This window comes from Crinia signifera, chromosome 2 (assembly GCF_055691185.1).
Source record: "Crinia signifera chromosome 2, ASM5569118v1, whole genome shotgun sequence".
Classification (NCBI taxonomy): Eukaryota; Metazoa; Chordata; class Amphibia; order Anura; family Myobatrachidae; genus Crinia; species Crinia signifera.
This window is the reverse complement of record NC_139218.1, coordinates 224235198-224257485: the sequence shown is the minus strand read 5'-3', so window position 1 is coordinate 224257485 and position 22288 is coordinate 224235198. Positions and strand designations below refer to the sequence as shown.

At 45.4% G+C, this 22288-nt stretch overlaps 1 protein-coding gene across 18 annotated transcripts in view; it reads left to right on the top strand.

Moving 5' to 3' along the window:
* Positions 1-22288, top strand: part of TEX14 (testis expressed 14, intercellular bridge forming factor) — a 165425-nt gene that overhangs the window by 88541 nt on the left and 54596 nt on the right. For all 18 annotated transcript variants that reach the window (XM_083173882.1, XM_083173875.1, XM_083173877.1 and 15 more), the window contains 3 exons: positions 3923-4113; positions 11225-11312; positions 15451-16136. In XM_083173882.1, coding sequence (XP_083030008.1) covers positions 3923-4113; positions 11225-11312; positions 15451-16136 — 965 coding nt within the window. The remainder of the gene's footprint in view (positions 1-3922; positions 4114-11224; positions 11313-15450; positions 16137-22288) is intronic.

The following is a 22288-nucleotide window of genomic DNA, read 5'->3' as shown; positions in this document are numbered from 1 at the left end:
CAAATTGATTAAGATTTTGGCAAAAGTGCTCATAAAAAGAAAAAGCTAAAAATAAGTGTTATTGACACTAAATATGTGCAAGGACATGATTGCTTGGCATTCAAATTCTGTGTCTGAGATTGTACACAAACTTTGTTCCATGTTTTAAAACCTTGTTTCATGCAGAAATAAAATATATTTGTGTATATTTCATGTGTTTGATGTGCTTACACGACATAAATGCAAGATACTTTAAAATACCTAATTCAAATTTAAAAATATTCCGTATTTTATTTTCCGTAATTGTCATATGAATGGATTTTTAAGGATTGACCAATTAAGGTAATTTAGGAACTAATTGGAAACACTCTTAAGGTGCCCACACACTAAAATTATTTTTTGCCATTCAATCGATTTTCAATCAATCGGCCGACCAGATCAGAAATTGTCAGATCTCGATCTGATGTGCGCTCCTGCGGAATTAATTTTCTGATCTAACATGATCTAGCTGCATGAAAGATCAGAAGATTTAGCAAAAGATCAATAGGAACGCACATTGTATCTTAAGATAAATCCAGCCAGTACGTACTGGCCCGGGGGGCATGTGGCACCCTGCCCCCTGGTCCAGCCCGCCCCTGATTGATAGTTATCTAAAAGATAATGGAGAGCGAAAGTCTTCTTTTACAAATAATATAACACTTGTTATCATGAACGTGTCCTCTCTGTATCCCACATGAGTCTGGCATTTTAATGGATAGAAGGGCTTTACTTAAAAATCATCAGGGTAATACAGGGTAAATTTCTCATGTTACTCTCGGCAATGGTTTTTACATGGAATTATTGGCATTTTTCTACACCAAGTTCCACTGTGCATCTTATACAGACTAATTCACATTCAGATATACAAGTGTCACATATCTTAAAGGAGTGCAGTTTCCTAGTGCATAATATTTGTATTTTCTGGGCAAAAAAGGTGGCCAATACTGCCAGACTAGATCGCATTGCATACATTTTGCAATGTAATGAGATGCAATCTAATACAAAAATGATGTGCAGCACCTACTTTTTGAGCTGTGCAATGGTATGTGCGCTGGAGCGCGGATCTCATTGCACCCGGCAATTGTACCGTGTATGGGCACCGTTACTTGAGCCAGGTCGTGCGTCCCATGGCCTATTGATGATTATATGTAAATTTACTTCTAAAAATTCTTTAAAAAGTGATGCCTATAGCAAAAAATCTGATTCTGTCTATCTTTTTTCTAGGATGCAATAGAGCAATGATAGACAGAATCTGATTGGTTCACATCTTTTAATTTTTAGAAGCTTTAGTAAATTTAATACAAAGTGTAAATTTAACCCTAAGATGCTGATTTTTGCACGCAGAATTCATCCACAATGCAATACAATCAGTCGCTAAAATGTCCAATAAATAAGTGAGTTACAGCATAACCAGTCTTATCCAGACCAGAAGCCATGAATGAAAGCCACGGACGCTAAAGAGTCCAATATGCATACAGAAGTCAGCTTAACCAGAGTCTCATCCGGAAACTGATAATTTATGACCATACAGGACCTAGTAGTGATGGTGGAGGGAGGGTGTAACCCAGTGGTTCCCAAACTGTGTGCCTAGGCTCCCTGGGGTGCCTCAGGACACTTGCAGGGGTGCCTTGGGTTGATGGACCAGAATGAATTCATATTATTTATGGTCAATGTACCAGGCAAAACCAGTGCTGGTGGCTGCCAATCATAATATATGTGGAAAAACAGGAGCAAATTCTGTCCCTCACCAGATAACTGTGACATACACACTGTACTTAATTTAATATATTTTTTTCTGAATTTCTCGATAAGAAGCATTTGGCCTAGGGGTGCCTTGAAAATATTTTGATGCTCTAGGGTGCCATGATTCAAAAATGTTTGGGAACCACTGGTGTAACCATATAGCAATCCTTTCCCTGTGGTTGTGGCTTGTTCTGCCAGGGTTAGAACACCTGTCATTTATTAACGGCTCCCACACCAGTCTAAACTGACTTTTATTTTACATATCTTTATAATGTAAACATTAATCACATTAAATCACATTTTTATTAAATCTTGCACTAGTATATCCTTGTTAGCAGTTTCTCAAAATGCCTTTTTACTGAATTGATTTTGTACCGCTCGCTGCTTAGCGAGTGGTACAGAATCACTCCCCATGTTCCTAACTGTGTGGAGTCTCTATATTCTCCCTGTGTTTGCGTGGGTTTCCTTTGCGTATTCCGGTTTCCTCCCGCAATCCAAAAATATACTGGTAGGTTAATTGGCTTACAATTTCGGTTTGGTTGTCTTATGATCAATGCGCATACATTATGAAGATGCAGCCTGCTGTTTTACCATAGGGGGGATACCGTCCCCCTTAAAACTGGAATCTGGTAAGTATGTAATATATGGTACAGCTTGGCGCAGGTTCATAAACAAAATGTGAGTTGTTGGGATTTAAAACAACATTTATTTGCAGAAATAAAATTTATTCATACAAAGTGCAAATCGGACACGGAATATTTTAAGTGGATTATCTGTAAAACATTACTCTCCCGGTAAAAGGGATGGACATTGCCGGAATATAAAGTACAGCATAGTAGGTGAGGAGAGTATTGTGTAAAATTGGAATGTAAAGAACCCATGAGAAACACTATGCCCTCACTTTGCCCATAATAAAGATGGCGGCCGGAACATCAAGTTTCAGCAAAGTACAAAATACAGAATCGTATAGCAACAAGGGAAATGAGAAATCTAAACCCTTGCAGACGAATACGAAAATGAAGGAAGCTGGAGAACTTTGCTGAGAACGCTAAGAATAGATTGAGCCCAGCCGCGCTAAAATAATGAAATCGGGAAGCGGAAGTGAGGTGGAACGCAAACCGGAAGTGACTGCTGGAACGCAGGACACTTCCGGTAAGCGGCAAAAATCGCGGGAATCTTCCGCGAATCCCATTGGTCCACAGATTGCACTCCATGATAGGAAAGGGGTATAAAACACCCCATACCAGCAAAGGCACTTGCTGTATTACGCTGGTGCATCTGCACCTCTTTGGCACTTGGACACTTTCTGGAAAGGACGCATTTGTACTTACATACCGGGATTCCTACCCCAAACCTTCTGCGGTGGTGCCACAGAGCTTACCACATAAGTCATAGCCCACCGCAACCATCCACCAGGGTGAGGTATTCTTTTATCTTTGTATTTAAAAAAATTCACCCGGTTTTGAACATAAGTGTCCATTTGCACTTTGTATGTATAAATTTTATTTCTGCAAATAAATGTTGTTTTAAATCCCAACAACTCACATTTTGTTTATGAACCTGCACCAAGCTGTACCACATTCCATACTTACCAGGTTAATTGGCTCCCAACAAAATTAACCCTAATGTGAATATATTTGTGTGTATATTTCTTAAGAACTATAAACTGTAAGATCCACTGGGGCAGGAATTGATGTGAATGGCCAAATATTATGTGAAGTGCTGCGGAATATGTGTTAGCTATAGAAATAACTGGTAAGAACAGGGGCAGAACTCTGGGAGGCAATGGAGTCATCCGCCGCCGGGCTCCTACTCCCAAGGGGGCACCTCTCCTCCCCTGCTAGTTTCAAAAACTAATAAATCAGTTAATTGAAAGCCATTGATATCCCTTCTGTAACTGATTTCTGAAATATATGTGTTCTTCTCTCTCTCTCTCTCTCTCTCTCTCTCTCTCTCTCTCTCTCTCTCTCTCTCTCTCTCTCTCTCTCTCTCTCTCAATATATGTGTGTGTGTGTGTATAAAACACATATATTTCAGAACAGACACATACACTATTATATTATATAAGGTTGGGGGGGGGGGCACCAGTATATATCTTGCCTCCGGGCAACGGTAACAAACTTACGCCACTGGGTAAGAATAAATATATTTTTTCTTGCAGACTCTGTTCCATGGAATGGATTGGATGGCCATGCTATTAAAGATTCTATACGTTCAGGTCACTACTTATGTGTTGACCCCAGGCTCTTTAAGCCATATGATTCCATAGTATGTACAGGCATACAGGCAATGCCTGAGGAAAGGACAATGAATTTGCAGGATATTCGATATTTACTGAAGAATGATTTTAAGGTAATTAGATCATGCAATGCCTCATATTTGGGCTATCATTTATTCACATTCACACAAACATCATCCTTGAGATAACAAAGACCTGTCAGTAGTTTAAATACTATCCAAACTCTAAAGCCCCGCACACACGGGGGGAGATATATTGCTCAGCAATATATTGCTAGCAATATATTGCTGAGCAATATATTGCCCAGTGTCTCCTTTGCATCAGCGACCAGAGATGGTCGCTGATGAAAAGGAACCTCTGCTGGGGGAGCCACAGAGGTAACTAGCTGGTCGCAGGAGCAAGCTCCTGCGACCAGCGATTACAATGGGGCAGAAAACGGGAGCGCGCACCCGGCGATTTATCGCTGGTGCGCACTCCAATCACTGGCAATATGGTCGCCTGCGACCATATTCCCAGCGATTATAGCCCCTATCGGCCCGTGTGTACACAGCATTATACTACTATTATATACTTATATACTACAGGTTGAGTATCCCCTATCCGAAATGCGCGGGACCACGAGCATTCCAGATAGGGGAATTTTTCGGTTTTTGGAATAATTTTTTTTTGCCATACTTACCTGTCCCCTGATGGTGATCCGGTGGTCCCTCGGCGTCCACGCAGTCCCCGAGCGTCCACAGCAGGCCTCCGGCATCTTCTCTGGGTCTCCAGCGGTCCCAGGAATGCATTGCGCGGGTGTGCGCGCGCACCAGTGACGTCACCGGCGCTCGCGCAATGCATTCCTGGGACCGCTGGAGACCCTGGAGAAGATGCCGGAGGCCTGCTGTGGACGCCCTGGGACTTGGTAAGTATGAAAAGAGGGTTAGGGGGGTAAAAAAAAAATTCGAATGATTCCAAAAACCACGGTTTTTGGAATAATTCGGATAAAGGATGCACGGATACAGGATACTCAACCTGTATTAGTAAATAAAAACATGGCATCTCTGTAATAAATATGTGTAAAGTAAAAGTTGTTTTATATGCTTCTTTTAATGACATGCTTTCAATTCATAAATTTGCCTATGTTTTCGTATGTTTTTCCCTTGGCCCTCAATTGGAATTTATGATTCTGTCTACTTGCCTGCCTAGCATTATAGTCTTAGGGCCAGATGTATCAAGCCTCAAAAAGTGATAAAATGGAAAGTGATAAACAGCCAGCCAATCTGCTCCTAACTGTCATATTACAGGCTGGGTTTGAAACATGACAGGTAGGAGCTGGTTTATTACTCTTCACTTTATCGGTTTTTGAAGCTTGATACATCTGGAATTAGCCCTTGCTAATTCCTTATCTGCAGGGTTGGATGACATTTAATGGGATACGATATTTAGTAAGGTTCTGAAATGGCACATTATCGCATTTTCTGAAATCAGAATTTTTATATACATATATCAGATAAGAAGCATGAAAGGTAGAAATGTTTAAAGTGCAATAGTGTGCTTACCGTGTGCCCTGCATTGAGTAGATGTGGTTACTTAATTGTTTAATGAGAGAAACTTGTATGGTGCATGGGTGAGTATTGTGTGCAGGTGCATGTATTTTAGAATTTGTGCGTGTTGATTGGTCTTGCGAATGTTGGTCCGCTAAGCTTTTGCCTTTCGAGGTCTCGCGAACCTTGGTCCGCTAAGCTGTTTCCTTTCGAGACCTGAGAGTAATTTTTTTTTCTTGCAAATGAATTTGAGCTCAACCAGTGCGAGTGTTCGCACAGGTTGAGCTCAAATTCATTTGCAAGAAAAAAAAATTACTCTCAGGTCTCGAAAGGCAACAGCTTAGTGGACCAAGGTTCGCGAGACCTCGAAAGGCAAAAGCTTACCCCCAGCACTTGTGGGTAACACCCTTGTGTACGCCCCAGTTTCCGCCCACTTTTCATACCGCGCCCACAGAAACACCCACATCACACCTACATTGCTAGTGCTCGTTTTTAAGCGTATTTCTGTTCACAAGGGTGCGAGCATGAATGCGTGATAAAACCTGCACATGCCACTGCGGACGATACGCATGCGTAGTGAGTAAAAAAAAACACGCTGTGTGCAAATTTGCATACGAATCAACAAGAATAACCTCCTGTGTGTGTGTGTTTAACTATGTGTAATGTGTGGAACTACAAGACCCAGCGGGCCCTTTAATGGCCCGCATGCTGGGACTTGTGGTTCTCCAAGTCCTAGCATGCGGGGCAGGCTTGCTGGGACTTGTAGTTCTACAACATTACACAATAGTTTGATCTATTTTTTACCATTTATCAGCCCGATGCCCCACTGCTCCAGCCTGGGCTGACAGGCCACAGGGATGAATGTTTTGACTGTGGGAACTTACCTAAAAACTTTCCCCCAGCTGTGGCATTACCCTGTGGCTGTTTGGGCCTGGTGCTGGTTGCCAAAATACGGGGGACCCCTAGTCATTTTGTCCCCCATATTTTGGGAACCAGGACCAGCCCTTGTGCCTGGTGCTGGTTTTAGACATTTTTGCTCACCTGAATTTCTAAAACCAGGACCGGTTATTTGAGCCCGGGGCTGGCTATGCTCAGGAGGGAGGATCCCACGCATTTTTTTTTTTTTTACAAAAAACAAACATTTCCATGTCTCCAAAATCGCACATGTCCCCTAATTCACACATTGTCATGACTAATGCTCACACATTTTCATGACTAAAATTCGAACCATATTGCACTTTTCACCTGCATTCCATTAACTAGTTGATTTTTTCAAAAATTTCCAGATTTCGGAAAATGCGATAATGTGCAATTTCAGAACCTAACTAAAAATCGCATCCCATTAAGGGGGAAATTTACTAAAGGAAATTTGTGAAAAATAGGTGTATTTGTATCCAAAAATACACTTATTTTTGACATTTACTATTCCGAAAATACAGCAATTCGTATTCGTTTTGATAGCACATCAATACGAATTGCCGTATTTTTGGGATAGTAAGGGGGAAATTTACCAATATTAAAAAACCTAGTTTTTCGTATTGGTATTTCCCCTACGACTGCATACGACTGTTTCAGTCGTATGCAAAGTCGTGTTCCGAAGGGGAAATTACAAAGCAGTCATATATGACTGCTTTGTAACCCACCGATGTCGTATTCATTCGTATTAGCTGGCCATATATACGGCCGCTAATACGAATTTTTCTAGCAGTCTGCACGGATCAGTCAGATCCGTGCAGGCTGCAGAGTGTAAAAAAAAATAGAAAAATAAATAAATATTAAAAAAAACAGCGTGGGGTCCCCCCCACAGCCGAAACCAGCACCAGGCTGACAGAGCCTGGAGCCGGTAATTAAAAATCAGGGAACCCGACAAATAGGGGTTCCCTGATTTTTAACAACCAGCCCCAGGCTCCTGCTCTGGGGCTGGTTCCCAAAATACGGGGGACAAAATGAGTAGGGGTCCCCCGTATTTTAAGAACCAGCCCCAGGCAAAACCAGCCAGCAGGGTAATGCCACAGCCGGGGGGAGACTTTTTATGCAAGTCCCCCCGGCCAAAGCATTCATCCCTACCGACTAGTCAGCCTGGCCAGGGGCCCTGGGGGAGTGGGGACCCCCCCAATAAAGGGGTCCCCCCCCTCCAGGACTTACCTGACCAGGCTGAAGCCTGTTACTGTCCCCGATGCCCCTGGGCGGTGGGCATCGGGCTGATTCAAGTGTAAAAAAAAGATTAAACTATTGTTTTTTACTGTGGCACTACAAGTGCCAGCAAGCTGGGACTTGGAGAACCACAAGTCCCAGCCTGCTGGGCATTAAAGGGCCCGCTGGCACTTGTAGTTCCACAGTTAAAAAAATAGTACACAAAACACACTGACACAAATTTTAAATAAAAGTTTAATACACACATCACACACACACTGATACTTACCTATCTTGATCCCGTCGGTAGGTCGCTGGCTCCGGTGTCGGCGGCTCCGGTGTCGGCGGCTCCGAGGTCGGCGTCCTGTCTGAAGAAAATCCATGGTGGACCTGTGGAAGGAACTCCTACTCACCAGGTCCTCCATGGATGGTCTTGTGTCTTCTGTCTTCTTTTCCAGGGCTTATTTCTTTATCTTCTTTACGCTGCCGGGACTTTCAGAGCTTCAGAGATGTTTCCTCCGCGACGTCTGGACTAAGAATGAATTCTAGCCAATCAGGAGCCAGTAAAGTCGGCTCCTGATTGGCTAGAATTCATTCTTAGTCCAGACGTCGAGGAGGAAACATCTCTGAAGCTCTGAAAGTCCCGGGAGCTGCCGGCAGCGTAAAGAAGAAGAAAGAAGATAAAGAAATAAGCCCTGGAAAAGAAGACAGAAGACACAAGACCATCCATGGAGGACCTGGTGAGTAGGATTTCCTTCCACAGGTCCACCATGGATTTTCTTCAGACAGGACGCCGACCTCGGAGCCGCCGACACCGGAGCCAGCGACCTACCGACGGGATCAAGATAGGTAAGTATCAGTGTGTGTGTGATGTGTGTATTAAACTTTTATTTAAAATTTGTGTCAGTGTGTTTTGTGTACTATTTTTTTAACTGTGGAACTACAAGTGCCAGCGGGGCCTTTAATGCCCAGCAGGCTGGGACTTGTGGTTCTCCAAGTCCCAGCTTGCTGGCACTTGTAGTGCCACAGTAAAAAACAATAGTTTAATCTTTTTTTTAAGCTTGAATCAGCCCGATGCCCACCGCCCAGGGGCATCGGGGACAGTACCTTTATTGGGGGGGTCCCCACTCCCCCAGGGCCCCTGGCCAGGCTGACTAGTCGGTAGGGATGAATGCTTTGGCCGGGGGGACTTGCATAAAAAGTCTCCCCCCGGCTGTGGCATTACCCTGCTGGCTGGTTTTGCCTGGGGCTGGTTCTTAAAATACGGGGGACCCCTACTCATTTTTTCCCCCCTATTTTGGGAACCAGCCCCACAGCAGGAGCCTGGGGCTGGTTGTTAAAAATCAGGGAACCCCTATTTGTCGGGTTCCCTGATTTTTAATTACCGGCTCCAGGCTCTGTCAGCCTGGTGCTGGTTTCGGCTGTGGGGGGGGACCCTACGCCGTTTTTTTATTTATTTATTTTATTTTATTTATTTTTACACCGCAGCCTGCACGGATCTGACTGATTCGTGCAGGCTAAAACGAGAATACGACAGGAAAAGGGTGTTCTATTTTTCTGCCGTATTTTCGTGGACAAAAGCAGCCGTATTTTCTATACGGCTGCTTAGTAAATCAGGAACCACCATTCTTTTGAATGGTGATTTCTGTTGTATCCTAACGATGGTGTAGACATTCGTATTTGTAAATACAAATACGAATGTTCCATCCCTAGGACTACGAATTGTTGTATTTTGGGGATAGAAAATCCTGAAAATACAAATTCGTAAAAAAAAAGGTGTATTTCTCCCTACGAATACACCTTTTTTCTACGAATCCATTTTGGTAAATTTCCCCCTAAGTGTCAAAAATAAGTGTATTTCTGGATACAAATACACCTTTTTTTTTTTACAAATTTCCTTTAGTAAATTTCCGCCTAAATGTCACCCAAGGTGTTTTCAGGCATAAAAAAAGAAAAAACCATGCAGAGAAGGAATTAGAAGGACTCCCATAGCTCTCATTGACTGCAGCACATTCCTGTCACGGACAGCAGCATATTTCATTCGACCATCTTGAAGGATAGATACAGCATACCACTTTTGGGTGTGCGATCACGCTATGAAATACGCATTCCTTGTGTGATTGAACACACTCATCATCATAGAGTATATGGATGAGCTTGAATAAGAATCTCGCTACTTAAAAAAGTTGTTTGCAAAGTAATCACATTGGTTTATTGCATCTAATCTTGCTAAGCAAATCATTATTAGGAGTAATGCACTCTAGCACCTGGACTTTACATTGTATCTATTTATTATAGGTACATGTGAGTTATCCGGACGCCCGATTTCAAAATCGGGTCGGATCGGGCACATCGCATCGCATCGCATGCGACCATCGGATGCGATGCGATGCGATGCGATGCGATGACCCGATTTTTCCATAGGAATCAATGTTAAAATGGACTGAGTCCATTTTAACATGGAATTCAATGGGAAAAAGGGGTCCTTTTCATACCCCTACTATCCAAGTGGGCATGGAGTTGGATATAAACCTGTGGCGAGCGTAGCGAGCCACCGAGCCCGAAGCGTGGCGAGCGTAGCGAGCCCCGCGAGGGGACACGGAATACCGTCCCCTCGCGGGGCTCGCTTCGCTCGCCACGCTTCGGGCTCGGTGGCTCGCTACGCTCGCCACAGGTTTATATCCAACTCCATGCCCACTTGGATAGTAGGGGTATGAAAAGGACCCCTTTTTCCATAGGAATCATTTTAACATTGATTCCTATGGAAAAATCGGGTCATCGCATCCGATGGTCGCATGCGATGCGATGCGATGCGATGCGATATCGCATCGCATCGCATCTGATTGTATGCCTTAACTTAAGGCATACAATCAAAAAATCGGGCGTCCAGATAACTCACAAGTACCTTATTATATTTTGAATTAGTGACTGGGCACACTCTCAGAGGAACTTCTAGGAGGAGGAGGTGGGTGTAAAGACCTGTCTGGGCCCCCCCTCTACTCTATAGCCCAGCAGCGATGTACACTCTGTACCAATGTTCCCTCTAATTTTATGAAGGCTGTGTGCGGCAAAAGATAATGGTTGTGCAACTTTGGAAAGAAATTAAAAATTTTGTGCGTCACATAATGCTATAAAGATCAGATATGCAGTGGAGCAAATCCTGGCAACCAAGGGCAGGCTCATAGGCTGACTGACAGCCAGAGCAGCTGAGCCATATTGTTATACACAGTGTCCGGGGCCACAAAAAATAGTAAAAAAAAATGACTACACTAAAATTACTGTGCGCTCTGTTGTAATGTCTGTGCGCGTGCTCGGCGAGTTATGTGCGCGCGCACATGCGCACAGCTTAGAGGGAACACTGCTCTGGACCTTAGCACTCTCCCAGAGTCTGCTGCGCACGTGCAGGTCTCCAGGAAAATGGCGTGGTGGTCATTTTCACAGTGATTTTCTTTAACAGTACACATACACACACACACACAACTCCACTGCAGCTATTAGACTACATATAATCAGATGTTTATTTTAGAGTATTAAGTAAAAATATAATTATTGATTTTACTTACAGAACATTGCGTATGCAAATTCTTCTGGAAATGTGTCAATAGAGTTGGAGAGAGATGGCAGCTTACAGCCAACAGAACAGGCATTTCCAGGTGGTGTGTTTTTAATTATAAAGTACAAACTATTTAGTTAATATTTATCTTTATTATTGAGACCTAGATAAATCAAGTCATGTGTCGCTTTGACTCTTTTTAGTACTTGTTTCCTAGAACGGCGCCCATGATTTCCATTGTATGGGCTCCTAAAAATCTCATTGCATCGCATCATATCCCCCTGGAATATTGCGGCATGCGATGTGATGCAATTCGATTTTTAATTGTGCAAGCACCCATGCCATGAGATGTGATGGCTGCTTACAATGATATGTAACCCCCAGTATCCACGCCATCCCGAAGTGTGGCGAGCGCAGCAGTACGCATCCTCCGACCTTTTCATGCCCCCACTATCCACGCTGGCGTGGAGTTGATTTTAGATAGTGTGGCGAGCGCAGCGAGCCCTGCGAGGGGACGCGGAATACGAGCCCGAAGCGCGGCGACCGGACACGGATTACTTTACATGTATTCCACGGCCCCTCGCAGGGCTCACTGCGCACGCCACGCTTCGGGCTCGTATTCCACGGCCCCTCACGGGGATCACTGTGCTCGCCACGCTTCAGGCTCGGTGGCTCGCTGCGCTCGCCACACTATCTAGAGACAACTCCCAGCCGACATGGATAGTGGGGGTATGAAAAGGTCGGAGGACGCGTACCGCAGCCGCTCGCCACGTTTCGGGATGCCGTGGATACTGGGGGTTACATCTCATTGTAAGCACCCATCACATCTCATGGCATGGGTGCTTGTACAATTAAAAATCGCATCCCATTTGCTGGTATGCGATGCTATGCGATATTTAATTGTACAAGCATCGCATCGCACTCATCGCATACCACTAAATAAGGTACACAATGCCATGCAATGGGCGCCATGCTATTATTATTATTTACACCAGGGGTGGCCAAACCTGTCCTCAAGATCTACCAACAGTTCATGTTTTTCAGGCAACCTGTGGATCTATAGTAGGAATGAATGCAGCAGGTTTGAAAATGTGACAATTGGTAATGACTGCAGCTGTGCACCAGCTAGGGGATCTGGAAAACATGGACCGTTGGTAGATCTCGAGGACCAGTTTGGCCACCCCTGATTTACACAATGTATTTTATTTGACTGGTGTAAAAGTTCTAGAGCAGTGGCTGCCAACCCGTCACTTGCGAGCTAACGGTAGCTTGCCGGAGAAATCCGGAGGGCTCGACCACTGCTAACCGCATGCCCGCTGACGTCGCTTTCCCCTCTGCCACCTTCACCCTCCATTGCTACATTCCCCTACAGGCCCACACTCCTCACCTCGGAGGAGATAGACACTAGAAGTCATATTTGACCTCTAGCATCTGACAGGGACCACAGCTCTCAGCGCTACCTGGAACTTCTGGGTAACACTGCAGCGCTGTGCACCCTGTCAGACTTCTAGCATCTGTTTCTTTCGAGGGGAGGAGTGTGGGGAAGAACAACAATGGTGGGCACACATTGACACCTTGGCAATGAGCATTAACCCCTGGGAACAAACATTAATCCCTGGCAACAAGCATTAGCCCTTGGCAATGAACATTGACCCCGGCAACGAACATTAACCCCTTGGCAATGAGCATTAACCCCTGGCAACTAACATTGACTCCTTGGCAACTAGCATTGACCCCATGGCAATGAACATTGTTCCCTGCCAATAAGCAGGTAATTTACAATTTATTAGAAGAATTACTGTGGGACATTGTGTGCAGTATCTTGTGTCAGTGAGCAGCATAGTATGTCAGGGGTATTACGGTGTGCAGCATAGTATCAGGGGCATTGCGGTGTGTGGCATAATGTGTCGGGCATTACGGTGTGTAGCATAGTATCAGGGGCATTGCGGTGTGTGCCATAATGTGTCAGAGGCATTACAGTGTGTAGCATAGTGTGTCAGGGGCATTACAGTGTGCTGCATAGTATCATGGGCATTGGGCATATTTTAGTAGCTCCTGAGGAGGTTTATTTTGTCTTGAGTAGCTCACGCTTGATTAAGGTTGGACTGCTCTAGAGCAGGGGTAGCCAACTCCAGTCCTCGAGAGCTACTAACAGTTCACGTTTTCTAGATCACCTAGCTGGGGCACAGGTGCACTCATTACTGACTGACACATTATAAATGATCCACAGGTTTAGCTAATTACTTCACTTATGATTCTGTGCGGAGACCTGGAAAACGTTAACTGTTGGTAGCGCTCGAGGACTGGAGTTGGCTACCCCTGCCCTAGAGTAATCAAAGTTAATAGTGATTTGCTTGTAAGTGCGAAGCATTAAGAGCTATAGCGGCCTTATCCATGCTGCTAGTATATGTCCTTCAATTTTCTTTAAACAAGCCTTTTATTATCTATTTTAACTAACCATCCACTAGAGAGCTTGTTCCACATTTAGCATTTACTGGAGGTTAACTTATTAGGAAACTTAGGGGTAAATTTACTAAAGCTTCTAAAAATTAAAATAGTGATATGTTGCCCAAAGCAACCAATCAAATTATGTCTATCATTTCTCTAAGGCATCCAGAAAATTATAGCTATAATTTGATTGGTTGTTATGGGCAATATCACCTCTTTTCATTTCTAGACGCTTCCTCCCCTAGGCCCTTATTCTGGTTGGTGCGGCCGGAGCCGCATATGCGGCTCCGACCGTGCAGGCGAATCCCCGCCTTCCATACGGATCGCCACGGCCGTCCGTACGCGGATATGTGGCGATCCGCATGAAATTGGACGGGGATACGCCTCCTCCATGGTGGGAGCAGCCCCTGCATTCGATGGTCGCCGAACATCGAATGCAGGGCCGCACGCTCCACCAGGTCCCGCAACACAAGACCACACGGACACTTGTGCGTGTGAAATCTTGTATGGGGGCGGGCAGCTGACATCCGGCGATGTCAGATGCCCGCCCCGTACCCACGCGTCACGGCCTCATTACCATGCATACGCCCCGCGTTTGCATGGGAACGCCCATGAAACGCGGGGCGTATGCATAGGGTAATGAGGATAAGTAGCCCCTCACGCCCCTCTACGCCCCCTGTGCGGCGTATAAAGAATCCGTGCGGCGAAATCGCCTGCACATGCGCAGAGTGACCTCTGCACATGCGCAGAAGATAAACATCGGCGGCCCGTACGCAAGCGGGAATATCCGCATCGATCAGAATAAGGGCCCTAGAGAGAATGGGGGTTATCTGGTTCACTCGCAAAGGCAAATTCCTTCTCAAATGGACAAAACCATGGCCCTTATTCTGGTTGGTGCGGTAATATCCGCGTGCGTTCGTGCCGCTGATGTTTTGTGTCTGCGCATGTGCAGAGGCGTCTCTGCGCATGTGCGAGCGGGACGCACGGCCACATTCCGCATGAACACATTCCGCATTCGTAGTGAACAGGGGGTGGAGAGGGTGTGAAGGGCTGTTTGGGCTCATTACCATATGTTTACACCCCGCGTTTCATGGGCGTTCCCATGCAAACGCTGGGCGTACGTATGGTAATGCGGCCGTGACGCACGTGTAGGGGGCGGACATATGACATTGCCGGATGTCAGCTGCCCGCCCAGATCCCTGCTTTTGCACGGAGAAATGCCCGTGTGGTCTGAGGTTGCGGGAGCTGCCTGGCCACTCGGTCCTGCATTCGATGGTCTGCGACCATCGAATGATGGGGGAGATTCCCTGAGATGGAGGAGTTGTATTCATGAGAAATACACGTGCGGTCCGTTCGGACAGCTTCTTACCGCGTACGGACGGAGTTGGCGATCCGTATGGAAGGCGGGGTTTAGGACGCACGGTGCTGGCCGCATTATCGGATCCGGCCGCACCGATCAGAATAAGGGCCCATGTGCGCTGCAGGTGGGGCAGATGTAACATGTGCAGATAGAATTAGATGTGGGTGGGGTTTTACTTCAATAGATCTATATTGCAGTGTAAAAATAAAGCAGTCCCCTCCTGGCAGTGCACATGGTTTTGTCCATTTAAGAAGGAATTTGCCTTTGCGAGTGAACCAGAATATTCCCCAATGTGCTAGCAATTCTATATCAAGCACAGTTGTACTTTTAGTCTAGGGTTGAAAACACACTTCATTTGTTGGAAAAAAATATATAAGTTCTTCAATTTTTAATTGTTTTACCAAATTTTTTTTTCTGCTCTGTTGTACAGACACATTTGAGAAAGGGACAGGAGTTTGTTGTTTAAACAGAATAGAAACAGTTTCTTCGTCACATTCGCAATCTGACAGCCAGTGTGCAATGATGGAACAAGCCAGTGTTGGCAGCCCCACATTATCACTGATCAGTGATTCGGAAACCAGCGCTGATTCTATTTCACAGGAGGAAGACAGTGATCGCGAGAGTACGGAACTAAATGACGGTTTTCAGACTGAATTACAAACACTAGAGAATAGATTGACTTCAATTCAGATGCATAACGAATCTACTCTTGATAATCTAACATTTATCCAGAAATTTCTGGAAAAGAACAAGATAATTGTTGATTGTGCAGAAGAAACAAAACCACCTGAAAGAGTCCATGTGAGAGAATATGAAGAACAAGCAAATATATGTCCTCACATGCCTAGAGATGAGGTTGATAACATTATCCCACATTTCAAAGGTAAATCTTATGCTGGATGGCTTGCTACTGGCCCCCCTCCTCGATATTTGCCCCCGGGTATTGCACCATGTTCCTGGGATGATGTTATTCAAGCTGATATGCAGAGAGATATAAGGAAGAGCCAAAGCAAGTGTATTGTCGACCCCCTGAGAGAGGACATAAGGAAGAATGAATGGAGCAGTACTCGTGGCTCATTCAAAGTGAAACATCCTGACAAACTATCCACTAACCAGGTGATGCATAGAAAAGCAAATATGTTGCATATAAATTCAATATTCACATTGAGGGTTGCACTTATTGTAGACTGCAGTTTTCTGGTCTGAATGTGTGTGTGTGTGTGTGTGTGAAACTATTACCACAAAATAGTGGTTTCATATATGTTTCTTAACATATAGTCAAATATAAATTGATTGATATGAGGCAGGGGGCATGTTTGACCTGATTCAGCCTGACTGAACACACACTGTGCCTCTCTGATGCCAAAACTACTTTGGTTTAGAATATCCCAACCATAGTTGCCTACCCTCCTGCATTCTGCAGGAGACTCCCTCAAATAACAGCGATCTCCCTCTCTCCTTCATTAGTCTAGCAATCTCCCTCATTTCACCTAGCCCACATTACACTGTTTCATTTTTTGGGGAAAAAGGAATGAGAGATAGATATATTTACATTGAATCATCAGCACCATTTCCCAGCAATTTAGCAAGTATAGTAGCTCTTACTAACTGCTTAGGGGCTCATCTACATTTGGCTATAAGCAATTTTAAAAGATTCCTCTCAGATATAGCAGTACATACCCACGCTTGTAGGTGCCACGTTCACAATCTCTTTTCACAATCTCTCCATTTATGGAACTAGCACGCCCTCAATGGGGCGCTGTGCAAAATTCTATTACCAACTATAATCTCCCTGAAACTCATTTTCAAAAGTAGGCAAGTATGATCCCAACCCAAAAATAGGAATGTAACATAGCCAGCTGTTTTATAGTAGTAATATTCTTTCCTTGATATTTGTTATATGCATAATATTACTGTAAAATACTGCAGAGGAAACAGCTGTTACAGTGAGTATACAGATATCAACTAAGCTTATCATCCACTCACTGGTCATCTCACGGCTCGACTACTGCAATGTTCTCCTCACTGGCCTCGCTCGATCCCAACTTGCTCCTCTTCCTCTCCCGACGCTGTACTTCTGCCACTCCCCTTCAACAAAATCTGCACTGGCTCCCATTCCCCTACAGAATCCTCTTCAAACACCTCACACTCACATACGGGGCCATCTCTAACTCCATTGCACCATATATCTCTAACCTCATCACCATTCATGCACCCTCCCGCCCTCTATGGTCGGCTGAGGACTGTTGTCTCTCCTCCACCCTGATCACTGCTTCCCACGCTAGAGTTCAGGACTTTGCCCGTGCTTCAGTGGAACGCACTCCCTTGCTCAATTAGACTCTCCCCAACCTTGCAAAGCTTCAAACATGCACTGAATACTCACCTATTCATCAAAGCATACCCTTGCGCTGCATAAACTAGACCTGAGGCTGGTTTTCCGACCCCCTGTCTGCCTACCACTTGAATGGGCACGTACATCTCTCCGGCCCAAACCCAGGGAAAAATAACCCTAACGAGACGTCATTATGAAATTCCTTAGATTCAAGGATAAAGAGCTCATTCTGGCTGCTACTATTGGTAAATCTCACATTCTCTTCGATTCAGTCATGCTTCAATTCTACCAAAACCTCTCCCCCTTGAGGCTTGCTAAGAGGAGAGACTTTCGGGACTTGACCAAGGCCCTCCAAGTTAGTAGATTTAGATATTGATGCAAGTTTCCTTTCAAGTTTATTGTCAACCTTAATGGTAAGCCCGTTCTTATTTAAGATCTCCACCACATTGAGCAATCTGGTCCCTCTCCTGCCAGGGAGATTTGTGAGTATCTCACTTCCATTTGACCACTCCTATATTTCGACCACTTGTCTACTTTCCACATGTTTAGTGCTTAGTTGCTGTTTGAGGTTACAAAATGTGTCTTGTTTCCCTCCTAATATTTCACTTGCTACCCATCCTGCCCCTTCCACCCCATACATACCAGTCACTTACTGCGCTCATGCTAAAACACATTGATATTCTATGAAAATTTCATGAAGATAATGTTCTGTTTCTACTCATAACGCACACCATGTTTACATTTTCGGAATACATGTATATTGTTGCAGTTATACATACAGTGCTGAAAGAAAAATAGAGCGCTTGGTTATGTGTTATTGGGAGTTAGAAACTTGTGCATGCCGTTTTGTGTAAAACATATATAAAACACATATACTTGTAAAGAAATGTTTACAGCCCTTTTTACGGGTATTTGAGTGGTTGCTGTTGGTGCCGTGACTTAGATGGAAATGGGGCTGCCGGTGGTCCGTTGCAGTGCGCTGGGAGGTGTTTTTCTGCTACCTTTCCCTAACTTTACCTTCCCTTCAGCGTCTGTAGTTTGTTCGCGGCCCTCTCCGGCAGTGGGCTGTGCGCCGGAAGTTCGGGGTTCTTACTTCCGGTCAGCGTATACAGCGTGTGGCGTCTTCGGCGTGTTCATCGTCTCCACTTGCAACCCAACGCGTTTCGAAGCTGCGGGGCTTCTTTGTCAAGGATGCTTGGGCTCTTTCCAGCTTCAGTTTTTATGCTGGTTGAGACTGATTTTGTTCCTTGTTCTTTCAAAACTTTATTTGTAAAACTTTATTTAAAAACGGAAATAGGTTCCGTTTTGGCGGCAACAATGGGCAAATTAATGTGTTTTGAGAAGATATGTGTAAGGAAATTTTTTGTAAAATATGAAAGATATGAAGTTTTTAAGGAGCGTAAAAAATGAAGTTTTTAAGGAGTATAAAAAATATATAAATATAATAAAAATGGTGAATTGGATTGATGAAAAAAAAGGGGTTTATTTAAAAAAAGCTGATAATTCAAAGTCTATATTGAGTCTTCCCAAGGATCAATACTGATTTCTATTTTTGGTATGTCCCCTTCCCCCCACAGTAGCTCAATTTTATTATGCCACATGTTCTTCCTATTGTGTTGTAACCTTGTATATCATCTCAACATTTTCCTCCTTTTCAGGATGCAACCCCATTGCTCCCCACTACTGCAGACTTTTGGGAACACCTAAACAACACAATGTAACGCCAAGTCAATCACACTTCTGTGAAATCAAACTGTCCACTTAAGAAGCAACGCTGATTGACAATCAATTTTGCATGCTGTTGTGCAAATGGAATAGACAACAGGTGGAAATTATAATCAATTAGCAAGACAGCCCAATAAAGGAGTTGTTCTGCAAGTGGTGACCACAGACCACTTCTCAGCTCCTATGCTTTCTGGCTGATGTTTTGGTCACTTTTGAAAGCTGGCGGTGCTTTCACTCTAGTGGTAGCATGGAACGGAGTCTACAACCCACAGGTAGTGCAGCTCATCCAGGATGGCACATCCATGCGAGCTGTGGCAAGAAGGTTTGCTGTGTCTGTCAGTGTAGTGTCCGGATCATGGAGGCGCTACCAGGAGACAGGCCAGTACATCAGGAGACGTGGAGGAGGCCGTAGGAGGGCAACAACCCAGCAGCAGGAATGCTACATCTGCCTTTGTACAAGGAGAAACAGGAGGAGCACTGCCAATTACCTCCAGCAGGCCACAAATATTCATGTGTCTACTGAAACAGTCAGAAACAGACTCCATGAGGGTGGTATGAGGGCCCGACATCCACAGGTGGGGGTTGTGCTTACAGCCCAACACCGTGTAGGATGTTTGGCACTTGCCAGAGAACACCAAGATTGGCAGATTCGGCACTGGCGCCCTGTGCTCTTCACAGATGAATGCAGGTTCACACTGAGTACATGACAGATGTGACAGAGTCGGGAGATGCAAAGGAGAACGTTCTGCTGCCTGCAACATCCTCCAGCATGACCGGTTTGGCAGTGGGTCAGTAATGGTGTGGGGTGGCATTTCTTTGGGGGGCCGCACAGCCGTCCATGTGCTCGCTAGAGGTAGCCTGACTGCCATTAGCTACCGAGATCCTCAGACCGCTTGTGAAACCATATGCTGTGCGGTTGGCCCTGGGTTCCTCCTAATGCAAGACATGTGGCTGGAGTGTGTCAGCAGTTCCTGCAAGACGAAGGCATTGATGCTATGGACTGGCCCGCCCGTTCCCCAGACCTGAATCCAATTGAGCACATCTGGGACATGTCTCGCTCCATCCACCAACGCCACGTTGCACCACAGACTGTCCAGGAGTTGGCGGATACTTTAGTCCAGATCTGGGAGGAGATCCCTCAGGAGACCATCCGCCACCTCTTCAGGAGCATGCCTAGGCGCTGTAGGTAGGTCATACAGGCACGTGGAGGCCACACACACTACTTAGCCTCATTTTGACTTGTTTTAAGGACATTACATCAAAGTTGGATCGGCCTGTAGTGTGTTTTTCCACTTTCATTTTGAGTGTGTCTCCAAATCCAGACTTCCATGGGTTAATAAATTTGATTTTCATTGATCATTTGATTTTGTTGTCAGCACATTCAACTATGTAAAGAACAAAGTATTTAATAAGAATATTTCATTCTGGGGGCGTGGCTTGGCCGGCAACGTGAGTGGGTGCGGGGAGTAAGAGCTCCGACATAATCCTTTATGCATATCCTGCCCCGGGACCCCTGGACGCCGTATACTTACCCCCACTGTGTCCCCTGCGCCTGCGGGATTCTTCTGTGCAATGCACGGTCAGACTCCCTAACTTTACCTTCCCTTCAGCGTCTGTAGTTTGTTCGCGGCCCTCTCCGGCAGTGGGCTGTGCGCCGGAAGTTCGGGGTTCTTACTTCCGGTCAGCGTATACAGCGTGTGGCGTCTTCGGCGTGTTCATCGTCTCCACTTGCAACCCAACGCGTTTCGAAGCTGCGGGGCTTCTTTGTCAAGGATGCTTGGGCTCTTTCCAGCTTCAGTTTTTATGCTGGTTGAGACTGATTTTGTTCCTTGTTCTTTCAAAACTTTATTTGTAAAACTGGTACTCTTTACCTAGAAGGGCGCCAGCGATTGGAATCGCGGGCGTCGGGGGTAAAATCGCGGGCATCGCGGGTAAATCACGGGTACATAAAAATCTGCTGCCCGCGATGACCGCGATTTTCCCATAGGGAACAATGTTAAAAAGGCTGATTGACCGCGATTTTCATGTAAAATGCCTCAATGCCTGCGATTTGGCCATAGGAATCAATGTTAAATGGGCTACAGAGCCCAAATAGGCACAATTAACCCTTAAATGTCCCCCCAAATTTTTAACGCCACCCCACGATCCACGCCAACCCGAAGCGTGGCGCGCGCAGCGAGCCCGCGAGGGGCGGCGGTACGCGTCCTCCGACCTTTTCATGCCCTACTATCCACGTCGGCGTGGAGTTGAGAATAGAATAGTGTGGCGAGCGCAGCGAGCCACCGAGCCCGAAGCGTGGCGAGCGCAGCGAGCCCCGCAAGGGGACGCGGATACCTTCACAGGTAAACGCGTCCCTTCGCGGACTTCACAGGTGTCCGCGTGGCCACGGACACCTGTGAAGCCCGCGAGGGTACGCGTTTACCTGTGAAGGTATCCGCGTCCCCTCGCGGGGCTCGCTGCGCTCGCCACGCTTCGGGCTCGGTGGCTCGCTGCGCTCGCCACACTATTCTATTCTCAACTCCACGCCGACGTGGATAGTAGGGCATGAAAAGGTCGGAGGACGCGTACCGCCGCCCCTCGCGGGCTCGCCACGCTTCGGGTTGGCGTGGATCGTGGGGTGGCGTTAAAAATTTGGGGGGACATTTAAGGGTTAATTGTGCCTATTTGGGCTCTGTAGCCCATTTAACATTGATTCCTATGGCCACATCGGGTCCATTGAGGCATTTAACAGTAAAATCGCGTCGGTCGGGCAATTTAACATTGATTCCTATGGGAAATCGGGTGCATCACATCGCGGGTACATTTATGGCCGGCCGCGACTGACGCGATTTCCATGTTTAACATGGGTTTCAATGGGAAATCGCGGGCATCGTGTCGGTCGCGTCGCGGCCAGACATAAATGTACCCGCGATCACCACGACGGGCGCCCTTCTAGGTAAAGAGTACCGTAAAACTTTATTTAAAAACGGAAATAGGTTCCGTTTTGGCGGCATGCACATGGCTGGTTCAACAATGGGCAAATTAATGTGTTTTGAGAAGATATGTGTAAGGAGATTTTTTGTAAAATATGAAAGATATGAAGTTTTTAAGGAGCGTAAAAAATGAAGTTTTTAAGGAGTATAAAAAAATATATAAATATAATAAAAATGGTGAATTGGATTGATGGAAAAAAAGGTTGTTTATTTAAAAAAAAGCTGATAATTCAAAGTCT